This window comes from Zophobas morio, unplaced genomic scaffold, assembly GCF_036711695.1.
Source record: "Zophobas morio isolate AGI-343-1 ecotype UQ-CSIRO unplaced genomic scaffold, CSIRO_AGI_Zmor_V1 ptg000040l, whole genome shotgun sequence".
In the NCBI taxonomy this organism is placed as follows: Eukaryota; Metazoa; Arthropoda; class Insecta; order Coleoptera; family Tenebrionidae; genus Zophobas; species Zophobas morio.
Genome location: NW_026972145.1, coordinates 3,091,101 through 3,103,322, shown reverse-complemented (window position 1 = coordinate 3,103,322; position 12,222 = coordinate 3,091,101). Strand labels below are relative to the sequence as shown.

Genomic DNA, 12,222 nt, shown 5'->3' with positions numbered 1-12,222 from the left:
CAATATTAATAAAAAGGTAATGAAAAAAGAACAGGCATTACTTTATGCAGGAAACGTTAATTATTCAAATCGTACATAATATATACACACTGTATAATCAAAATCACTTAAAATTTACAATACACCTGTATAATCTGCTAGACATTTTCTGGGTGTATCTTTGGTTATTCTACGCAATACTTACCTTATTAATATTGAACTCAATACACTATTTCATCCACCAACTTAAATTATTATTATTTCAACGCTTTTTTTTATAAATTCGAGTTTATTAATACCAAACTCACATTTTTTTCTTTACAAACAGAATAAACATACATACTTTTGTACATTTATCATAATGTAAACCATATACTTAGCTTCTATCTAATAGTTCTTGATAGTGTTACTTATTTGACTAAAAATAGCCATCTATTTAAGAATTCGGCGTTCCACCATTTTTCAATTTGGAAATATGTTATTATTTATAAATCATTTGTACAAATTAAACTATAACAAGCCAATTTTAACCCAAACGACGCAATAACCCCCCAGGACTTTGGGTCAGACAACTCCAAACCCCCTCAAGTCAAATCCTTTATTACCTCATTACTTAGCACGAATCTTACTATTAAAATAGTCAACTCGGTCAATTCGAGCAACAAATAAAAAGTATTACAAAAGGCAGTGACTGTCCGTATCTAAACCTCTTTGAAAAAAATACATCAGTGCACATAGAAATAACAACGGACCTCTAGTCGTCCCAATGTCAAGAGAAAAAAAAAAAAGAAGAAAAAACAAAATAAATAAACATAAATAACTAAATTAGTAAGCCAGCCACGGATGATACTTGAGCGACTCCTTCGACCTGTCCCCGTAATCGTACGTGACCTCGTCGCCAGCCTTGATGTCATCCTTGGCTATAAGTACTAATCTCGGCTTATTGTCGACCGATACGGTCCTGGTAATGAGATTTCCGGTCCTGGAATGGTTCACGAGCCTTCCCAATTTTCCAGTCTCGGCCGTAGCATCCACGCTAAAAATCAACGAAATTTCAATAAAGCCCAATTTCGTGTGAAAACACCCTGAACCCACCAATACTGTTGATTATTGTGCCTGAAGTAATACATGTAGCAGCCTGTGTTCATGTCCTGCGCGTACTTGAGCTCGCGCCTCCTGGCCTCGTTCAAGTCGATCAAGTCGCCGCTGTACTCCACCACGAAGTCGCCCTTCGTGAAGGGCCGCGACGTGACCACGCCCCTGCCTTTGTCCGCGAAATATCGCACCTCGAGCCCTTCCTCCACGTCGCACCGCAGCAACCGCTCCAAGGTTCGCTGCCGCTCCTCCATGACGGTGCTCTTCGTCTTGCGGACGGACCGCCGCACCGGGAAGTAATCCGTGACCCGGTGGTTCATTTGGTTCGCCCTAAAAATACCCGATTTTCTGTATTTTACAAAGTCAAGATAATTTTAAATTCGGCTGATTATCCCCACAACAACCTGATGACGGCACCTCGAAAGTCTACACAATAGATGAGTTTTAAATTGTATAAAATAGCGTAGTCCTACATGTGTGGTTTATGAATCCGCGTTGAGTTTTTACGCGAGATATCCAGATTTTTGGAAAAATATAATACCAAAATTGTACAACAACATTTTGAACTTTAACTTTACATACGTATCTTTATTTCAACTTGAAAATAAATAATAATCCGCAAAATCAAATTTTATGATTATTTGAATAAGCTGGGTATGATTTATCGTACTTCTGGGGCTAGGGAAGTTCTGTCGAAATGATCTGAAGGCGTAAATAACACTTCCGCAGCTTTTCTGACATGAATTTTTCAATTCTTTAATTTTTCTTTTTTTTTTGTTTCTTCAAGTTTTCAAGTTTTTATTTTCCAACTTTTGAATTTTTCATTTCCTCAAATTTTCGATTTGCAACTTTTGGTTTCGGTTTTTAATTTATTTCTACAATTTTTCGATTTTTCAATGCACATATTCCATAATTTTTGCCTTTCCAACTCCATTTTTTCAATTTTTTATTTCTTCAATTTGATTTGCAGTTTTTCTAATTTTTATTTAAAATGTGTACCTAATATTGACTAATTTTTAAAATGTTTTACTTTTTCAATTTCAATATTTTAAAATTTTTCTATTTTCCAAATATTGGATTTTAAAACTTATCCATTTATTAAATATTATTTCTCGATATTTTGCAATTCTTGGAATTAAATTTTCTAACTTTTCAATTTTTCGATTCTTAATTTTGCATTTCTTCTAATTTTCGATTTGCTACTTTTGGTTTCAGATTTTAATCTTTATTCTTGCATTTTTCTGTTTTTCAATGTTCCGACACACAATTTACGTTTTTTCGTTTCAATTTCTCATTTTTCGGATTTTCCAACTTTTGGATTTTTCAGTCTTTAAAATTAGCAATTTTTCGATGTGCAATTCCACGAGTTTTCAATTTTTAATTTTTCTATTTTTCATTTCTTCAATTTTCCGATGGGTAATTTTTCGTTTTGGTTTTTTATTTGCTTTACTTTAAAATTGTTCTGATTTTATTTTTCTTTTTTTTTTGATATTTGGATTTTCAGTTTTTCGATTTGTATTTTTTTTTTTTGTAATTTTCCCAATTTTAGAATTTTCAGTTACTCGATTTTTCAATTTTTCATTCTTCTATATATCTAATAATTATTATAATTTTTACAACGTTTCACTTTTTCAATTTTAGAGTTTTACCATTTTTCAATTATTGAATGATAAAAAATAAAACTTTTAATTTATTGGCGATTTTTCAATTTTTGGATTTTTAACTTTTCAATATTTCCATATTTAATTTTCCATTTTTCTATGTTTCAATGTTACAGTATTTTGACTATACAATTTTGACGATTCTATAATTTTTCAATTTTACAATTTTTGTGTTTTCCAATTTTTTTAATCTTAATTTTTTCGATTTTTGATTTGATTTTTCAACGTTTCCAATAAAAAAATTGGAAAAATCGCAAAATTGTTAAATTGAAAAATCAAAAATTAAAAAACCAAGTAAAAAATGGAAAATCTAAAAATTGGAAATAAGAACATTTGACATTCTTTCGACTTTCCGAATCGCGTATTTTAGGAGTTTCGAGTTTTTTATTTTTCAATTTATCAATTTTTCAAATTTTCAATCTTTCTCTTTCTCGTTTTTTCGATTTTGCACTGTTTCGATTTTTAAGTTTCTCAATTTTTAATTTTTAGATTTTTCAAGTTCTTGATTTCCAGTGTTTGGATTTTTGATTTTTTTTCATTTTATACATTTTCATGTTCGATTTTTCAAATTTACAATTTTGCAATTTTTCTTTTTTTTTTATTTGAAAAGTTGAGAATTCGAAAATCCAAAAAAAAAAGGAAAAAATCGAAACATCGATTAACTAAAAATCGAGAAACTTAAAATGAATCAAAAAATTGGAAATCACAAACATAAAATCGAAAAATCATAGAATCGCCAAAACTGCAAAGTCGAAAACTGTAAGATCCAAAAATCGAATAAGAGTGAAAAAATGCATCAAAATTGAATAAAAAACGGAAGAAACGATTTTTTATTAATTTTAGATTTTTTGATTTCTCGATTTTTCAATTTTTGGAATGTTCGATTTCTCGATTTTTATCTTTTGTCAATGTTTCGGTTTCTCAATTTTTTCGTTTTTAAAGTTAGATTTTTTGATTTGTCCTTTTCTCATTTTTATTAACTTTTTGGCTTTTTAATTTTTCAATTTTTCCTTTTGTTAAATTTTAGATTTTGCAATTCTTCGACTTGCCGCTTTCTCAATTTTTGTATTTTTCAATTTTTGGAAATTACACTTTTTCCATTTTATATTAATTTTTGGATTTTACAATTTTTCGATCTTCCTTTTTTCAAGTTTTCGACTTAACGATTTTTTCGATGTTTCAATTTTTCGATTTTTTGACTTTTCGGTTTCTGGATTTCTCGGTTTTCCAAATTTTCAGTTTGCCGACTTTCTAAAAACGAACTTTTTAATTTAATTTTTCAATTATTCGATTTTTCTATTTCTCGATTATTCGATTTTTAATATTTCGATATCTGGATTTTTCATTTTTTTTTTTTTAATTTTTCGATTTTACCATCCGATTTTTCGACTATTTAAATTCAACCTTTGGAGTTCTCGTATTTTCGTCTTTTCCATTTTTCAGTTTATCGATCTTTCAAATTTTCGATTTTTCGTTACAATTTTTTAAATTCTTGATTTCCAGTTTTTACATCTTTCAGTTGTCATTTGATACGTTTTCGTTTTTTCATTTTACAATTTTTCCATTTTTTTTATTCGAAGTTAAAAATCGAAGAAAATTGAAACCTCGAAACACTGAAAAAATGCGAAAAATTGCATTTTTTTTTAATTATGACATGTTTAAAAAACAAACCAGAAAAAATCCAAAAATTTCAGATTGAAAAAAGTTAAATTATAAAATCAAAATATTGAAACATGGAAAAAATTTTAAAAATAAAGAAAAACAGAAACAAAAAATTGACGAAATGAAAAATTGGAAAAATCGAAAGACTAAAAATTGAGGAACTAAAAAATCAAAAAGACGAAATATTGTAGAATTAAAATTAAAGAGACAGGATAATTGAGAAATCCAAAAATTGAAAAATCGAGGAATAGAAAAATCCAAGATCAAAAATTTGTAGAATTGAATAAACGAAAAATTATAAAATCGAAAGAAATGTTAAGAAAATAAAGGAAATGAAAAAAAAATATATGAAAAAAAAATTATAAAAAATCGTGAAAATGAAAAATAAAAATCAAGAACTTGAAAAATTGAGGAAACGAAAAATTAAAAAATCCAAAGACTAAAAATTCAGAAACTTATAAATAAATTCAGAAACTTAAAAATCAAAAAATTGCAAAACATTGTAAAACCGAAATACTGAAAATTAAAGAAATCTGACATTAAGATATCCAAAAATTGCAAAATTGAAATTTTAGAAGTTGGAAAATCGAGGAACTAAAAATTCAAAGACCTGAATAACGGAAAATTATAAAATGGTTCGATTTTATAATTTCTCTTTTATTCATTTTTTCGAAACATGAAAAAAATAAAATCGGGAAAATGAAAATGAAAAAATCGGGAAAATAAAAAATAAAAAAAATCGGGAAAATGAAAAATAAAAATCAAGAACTTGGAAAAATAAGGAAATAAGAAAAACCGAAAAATTAAAAATTGGGAAATTGAAAAATTGAAGAATTGAAAAATTTAAGAATCTGAAAGTCGAGAAATTGAAAAAATTAAAGGTTGAACAAACGAAAAATTGTGAAACCGAAGATTGAAAAACGGAAAATTTAAAAATTAAAGAAAATGAAAAAATCAAAAATTGTGAAATAAAAAAAATATAAAATAGAAATAAACATTAAAAAAATAAAAGAAATGAAAAACATAGATACAAAAACGAGAAAATGAAAAATAAAAATTGAGAATTTGAAAAACCGAGGAAACGAAGAATTGAAAATTCGAAAGATTATAAATTAAAACAGAAAAAGTAAAAAATAGAAATAATGAAAATTAAAGAAATCGGAAAATGGGATAATCGAGAAATTCAAAAATCGCAAAATTGAAAAATCAAAGATTAAACATTTAAAGAATTGAATAAACGAAAAATTATAAAATCGAAAGAAACTTTAAAAAAAATTAAAGAAATGAAAAGACAAAACATTGTGATATAAAATCGAGAAGATGGAAAATAAAAAATCGGGAAAATGAAAAATAAAAATCAAAAAATTGATAAATTAAAAAATCCAAAAATTAAAAATTCAGAAACTTCAAAATCGAAAAATCAAAATATTATAAAATCGAAATAATTAAAATTCAAAAAATCGGATATTGAAAAATTCAAAAATTGCAAAGTCAAAGATTGAAAATTTGAGAATTGAATAAACGAAAAATTATAAAGTGTTTCGGTATTATAATTTTTCGTTTATTCAATTCTTCAAAACATTGAAAAAAATAAAATTGGAAAAATGAAAATGTAAAATAAAAATCAACAACTTGAAAAACTGACGAAATGAAAAATGGAAAAATCTAAAGATTAGAAATGGGGAACTAAATAATCAAAAGGACGAAATATTGTAAAACCGAAATATTAAAAATTGAAGAAATCGGATAACTGAGAAAAAATTTAAAAATTGGAAAATCTAGGAAATGAAAAGCCAAAGACCAAAAATATGAAGAATTGAATAAAAGAAAAATTATAAAATCCGAAGAAACATTAAAAAAATTATGGAATTTAAAAATTAAAATCGCAGATTGAGGAACCGATAAATTGAAAAATCCAAATATCGAAAATTAAAGAAATCGGATCAAGAGAAATCGAAAAATTGCAAAATTGAAAAATACTGAAGTTGGAAAATCGAGGAATTGAAAAATCGAAGTTTGAAAATTTGAGAATTGAAAAAAAAACACATCGGGAAAATGATAATTAAAGAATAGGAAAAATGAAAAATAAAAATCAAGAACTTGAAAAATTGAAGAAACGATAATTTGAAAAATCCGAACATTAAAATTTGAGAAACTTAAAAATTGGAAAATTACAAAATCGAAAGAACAAAATATTGTAAAATCAAAATATTTAAAATCGAAGAAATCGGATGCTGAGAAATGCAAAAATTGCAAAATTGAAAAATACTGAAGTTGGAAAATCGAGGAATTGAAAAATCAAAGTTTGAAAATTTGAGAATTGAAAAAAAAACACATCGGGAAAATGATAATTAAAGAATAGGAAAAATGAAAAATAAAAATCAAGAACTTGAAAAATTGAAGAAACGATAATTTGAAAAATCCGAACATTAAAATTTGAGAAACTTAAAAATTGGAAAATTACAAAATCGAAAGAACAAAATATTGTAAAATCAAAATATTTAAAATCGAAGAAATCGGATGCTGAGAAATGCAAAAATTGCAAAATTGAAAAATACTGAAGTTGGAAAATCGAGGAATTGAAAAATCGAAGTTTGAAAATTTGAGAATTGAAAAAAAAACACATCGGGAAAATGATAATTAAAGAATAGGAAAAATGAAAAATAAAAATCAAGAACTTGAAAAATTGAAGAAACGATAATTTGAAAAATCCGAACATTAAAATTTGAGAAACTTAAAAATTGGAAAATTACAAAATCGAAAGAACAAAATATTGTAAAATCAAAATATTTAAAATCGAAGAAATCGGATGCTGAGAAATGCAAAAATTGCAAAATTGAAAAATACTGAAGTTGGAAAATCGAGGAATTGAAAAATCGAAGTTTGAAAATTTGAGAATTGAAAAAAAAACACATCGGGAAAATGATAATTAAAGAATAGGAAAAATGAAAAATAAAAATCAAGAACTTGAAAAATTGAAGAAACGATAATTTGAAAAATCCGAACATTAAAATTTGAGAAACTTAAAAATTGGAAAATTACAAAATCGAAAGAACAAAATATTGTAAAATCAAAATATTTAAAATCGAAGAAATCGGATGCTGAGAAATGCAAAAATTGCAAAATTGAAAAATACTGAAGTTGGAAAATCGAGGAATTGAAAAATCGAAGTTTGAAAATTTGAGAATTGAAAAAAAAACACATCGGGAAAATGATAATTAAAGAATAGGAAAAATGAAAAATAAAAATCAAGAACTTGAAAAATTGAAGAAACGATAATTTGAAAAATCCGAACATTAAAATTTGAGAAACTTAAAAATTGGAAAATTACAAAATCGAAAGAACAAAATATTGTAAAATCAAAATATTTAAAATCGAAGAAATCGGATGCTGAGAAATGCAAAAATTGCAAAATTGAAAAATACTGAAGTTGGAAAATCGAGGAATTGAAAAATCAAAGTTTGAAAATTTGAGAATTGAAAAAAAAACACATCGGGAAAATGATAATTAAAGAATAGGAAAAATGAAAAATCAAGAACTTGAAAAATTGAAGAAACGATAATTTGAAAAATCCGAACATTAAAATTTGAGAAACTTTAAAATTGGAAAATTACAAAATCGAAAGAACAAAATATTGTAAAATCAAAATATTGAAAATTAAAGAAATTGGATATTGAGGAATCCAAAAATTGCAAAATTGAAAATTTTGAAAATTAGAAAATCAAGAAATTAAAAATTCAAACATTGAAAATTTGAGAATTGAATAAACGAAAAATTATAGAATGTTTCGATTTTATAGTTTTCCGTTTATTCAATTCTTCAAAATGGCGAAAAAAATTAAATCGGGAAAATGACAATTACAAAAAATCGTAAAAATGAAAAACAAAAATCAGGAACTTGAAAAAAAGAGAACATGAAAGATTTAAAAATCGAAAAATTAAAAATTGAGAAGCTGAAAAATTGAAGAAACGTAAAATGAAAAGCTGAAGAAACAAAAAATTGTAATATCAAATAAATGGTCGAAGGTAAATAAGTCCAGATTTTTCGAAAAATTATAAGATTAGGCGTTTGTTTCAAGTGAGTTTTCCATTATAAAATTTTGAGTAAAAACTGAACACACCACAATCGAACGAATATCTTATTTCATAAAATTGAAAAAACCTCAACTAAATTTCTGGGACAACGTCATCAAACTGTTTGAAAACTTCAAAATTTCTCCCATTACTTGACCGTCTAAAACTACAAAACGCCGTACTTCTTTTTGCTCTTTGGTGGCTTCTCCTGTTTCGCCTCTTTCGCTCCCTCCTCAAGGCACAGCTCGATCCTGTGTGGCGTCGGCGGTCCCTCGCTGCACGTCAACGACTTGACGAGCACAGGTGTCTTGGGAACATCAACGTCAACTGTCAAAATCAAAAAGTCGCTTTACAAACTATCAAATGATAGGAAATTTGGAGATCCGCCATAAATTTACAATGAAATGAGTGAATCTGGGACCGAGCTACGCAACAACAATGAGCGAATCGTAAAGCTGATGGCACTTTTGAAGGCGCAAAGGGACGAAATGACCTATTTAATAACGAAACAACAAGAAGAAAAGCACAAAATCGAGAACGAAATCGAAAAGTTGTCGTTCAAATTGACGCTGGTGAGTTAGTGTCTATGTATGCGACTATGCTATGTGATGGAATAGTTGTTTTTAGTTAACAAAAAGCCTGAATCAGAGGCTACAAGCTAAGATTAACTACGACAAGACGATCAAGGAGATCGAGGAACACTACATGAATCTGGTGAGCCAGTCTGGGAAATTACTCCACACGCTGAGTCAAGAAGTCCACGACCTGGAGGAGATCATGGATAAGAAAATCGGGACCGTTGGAAGCGGCCTTGGGTATTTTTTTTTTATTTTCGTGTTAAAACGTTTGTTGTTTGGAAAATTGTAGGCAGAAGGACCTCGAAAAAAAACCAGAGGAGGCGGAGAAGGCAGAAGAGCCGCCGCCGCCCGAAGACAAACAGTCTTTGGAGGGCGAACCCCTCGAAAAAAAATCCTCCATCCAGAGCAAGCACTCCTCCAGCGTAACTTCGCAGCACTCCCAGAAGCGCTCGTCCATCGAGCAGCTCCGCAGCCGCACCAGCAGCCGCACTAGCCACGAGCACCCCAGCAGCCACCCGGGAAGTCGCACCAGCAGCGTCGAGCACGCCGCCAAGCAGGACGAATCCAGCGACCCCCAGACGGAGCCGCCGCCCGAGCCCAACAATCAGAGGGACTCCCACTTCGAGAAGTACCTGCAGACGCCGCCCCCCATCAAGCGCCGCAACACCGACGACGACGTCGAGCTGCAGAGCTACCGGGAGGCGTACGAGCGCCAGCACACGGCCAGCTCGCCGCCCCACTCCTTCAACGAGATGTCGAGCAGACGGGGCTCCACCAGCCGCCGCACCAGCACCAGATTGAGCAAATCATAGGTTACTTACTTTCGTCCTTTGCCATTAATGTGAATAAAATCTCCTGTCCGCTGTCAGCTTGCTTATTGAAGTCGTGGGGTTTGTCCTGAAACGAGACGATAGAGCGAGGGGGCGCGAAATTGATACGAACCTGGAAGAAGGCGTCGAGGGTGTGGGGCTTGGCCGGGAGCACGATTTTGGGGCCGCGGCGCTTCGGATTCGGTGAACAGCAGTCGTCGCTGCGGGCGCACGCCACCACAGCGCGCACCCTGCGCCCTACAACAAAACACTCAAAGTGAGGTTATGTCACTCACTCAATCACAAACCCCCACATCGCTTACTCAGTCTCAAACCGCCCCCAAATCATCTACAACCCCCTATCACAGAATTTGGGGCCCCAAAACACGCTTTATCACCATTTTCGCAACAAACAAAACAACCGATCACGTCCTGCACTTACCCACCCTAGCCAAGATGGCCGACAAAAACAAAGTTTTCCCAAGAGTCGTACGGGCTATATCAAGGGAAATTCGCGCTAAAGCGGGTTGAAATACCATGCAGAACCTACCTTTTACCATGCTGGGGCGTTTTCTGTCGTCGGAGTTGTGGTTGAGAATGGTGATCGGGGGCCACTCGCGGTGGCGGTCCTAAATGAAAATTGGCGGAAACCGCGTCGGTGATATTTCTGGCGAGTTGTGCGACGACTTTTCTACATTTTCAGTGAAGATTTTGCGGAAAACTGGCGAAAATCACGTTGCACTGGTCACAACAGAAGCGTCTTCGGTTGAAATGTTGCTGTGCGACGATTGGTTGGAGGGCGTCACGTGAATTGAGAGAGCGGTGTTGCCGGATCTGTCGACGTGATGATCGGGGGTTCGTCGGAATTTGTCGGTGGGTTCCGAAGGGGATTTGGTGGGTTTGAATTTTCGCGCGGTTCATAAAGAATGACAGCTACACGGAATTTTATTTTGAATTTATTCATGTATAAATAGTACGTTTTACACATGTCAGACTATACATAATTCCTACATTATTATACTTTTGGCTTGACTTTTTTTCTTTCTTCAGTTTTTCGATTTAAAATTTCTCGAGTTTTCAATTTTTTCATTTTTCAACTTTTCGAATGAAAAAAAAATGAAAAAAAATGCAAAACTGTAAAATTGAAAAAACAAAAATAAAAAAACTATAGAACAGCTGGAAAACGAGAAATTGAAAAATTGAAAAACCGAAAGATTGAGAAACTAAAAAATGGAAAAAGTGCAAAATCGGAAAAACGAAATATTGTAAAATCCAAATTTAAAATTGAAGAAACCGAAAAATTGAAAAATAAAGACAATCGAAACGAACTGAAAGAATGAGAAATTGAAAAATCAAAAATTGAAAACTCGTGAAATTGCAAAAAATTGAAAGTTCCAAAAGCTGGAAAATCGAAAAACAGGAAATATTTTAAAGTGAAAACTCGAATAATTGCATATAAATGAAGAAACAAAATGAAAAAAAATCATATATGAAGAAACAAAAAAAATGTAAATCGAAAATCTGAAGAAATGAAAAATTGAAGAATCGAAAAATTGAAAAAATTAAAAATGGTTAAATTCAACATTAAAAACTCCAGAAATTTTTAATCAAAAAACTGAAGAGACAAAAAAAAAAGAAAAACCGAAAAATCGCAAATCGAAAAATTGAAGAATTAAGAGTGTAAAATCGTAACATTGAAAAATTGTAAAAATGGAGAAAATGAAAAACTTCAAATCGAAAAATTGAAGAATCGAAAAAATGAAAAATTCACAACTGAAATCTCGAGAAATTTTTAAATCGAAAAATTAAAGAAACAAGAAAAAGGAAAAATTGAAAAAATTAAAATTATAAAATCGGAAAATTAAAAATTGGAACATTTTTGTAAAAATGGAGAAAATAAAAAATAGAAACGAAAATTGCAATTCGAAAATTTGAAAATAAAAAATTGAAGAATCCAAAAAATTGAAAACTAAAAAGAGAAGTTTTTAAATCCAAAACTTGAAAAAATAAAATTACAAAATCTCGAAAAAATTAAAAAATGAAGAAAATAAAAAACCGAAACAAGTCGCACATCTAAAATTTAAAGAAATGAAAAATTGAAAAAACGAAAAATTGAAAAATTCAAGGAATGAAAAATTGAAAAATTAAATCATAACATTGAAAAATTGAATAATTGAAAAATAATGAAAATAGAAAATCGAAACGAAAAATTGCAAATCGAAAATTTGAAAAAATGAAAAATTGAAGAATCCAAAAAATTGAAAAACTAAAAATTGAAAAATTCAAAATTGAAGTTTTTAATCGAAAAACTGAAGAGACAAAAAAAAACGAAAAACTGAAAAATCGCAAATCGAAAAATTGAAGA

The 12,222-nt window shown here is 30.0% G+C and overlaps 2 protein-coding genes across 2 annotated transcripts; one reads left to right on the top strand and one right to left on the bottom strand.

Annotated features, from left to right (window-relative positions):
* Nucleotides 1–563: 563 nt before the first annotated feature.
* Nucleotides 564–10,672, bottom strand: LOC135140283 (histone-lysine N-methyltransferase Set8-like). Its single transcript, XM_064070773.1, has 6 exons — nucleotides 10,408–10,672; nucleotides 9,991–10,115; nucleotides 9,870–9,945; nucleotides 8,653–8,797; nucleotides 1,075–1,404; nucleotides 564–1,015 (listed from the first exon to the last, which is right to left on the bottom strand). The coding sequence occupies exons 1-6, from the start codon at nucleotides 10,415–10,417 to the stop codon at nucleotides 805–807; spliced, it is 897 nt and encodes a 298-aa protein (XP_063926843.1). The 5' UTR covers nucleotides 10,418–10,672; the 3' UTR covers nucleotides 564–804.
* Nucleotides 8,785–9,916, top strand: LOC135140284 (uncharacterized). The gene is made up of 3 exons (XM_064070774.1): nucleotides 8,785–9,042; nucleotides 9,098–9,285; nucleotides 9,338–9,916. The coding sequence occupies exons 1-3, from the start codon at nucleotides 8,875–8,877 to the stop codon at nucleotides 9,858–9,860; spliced, it is 879 nt and encodes a 292-aa protein (XP_063926844.1). The 5' UTR covers nucleotides 8,785–8,874; the 3' UTR covers nucleotides 9,861–9,916.
* Nucleotides 10,673–12,222: the final 1,550 nt, after the last annotated feature.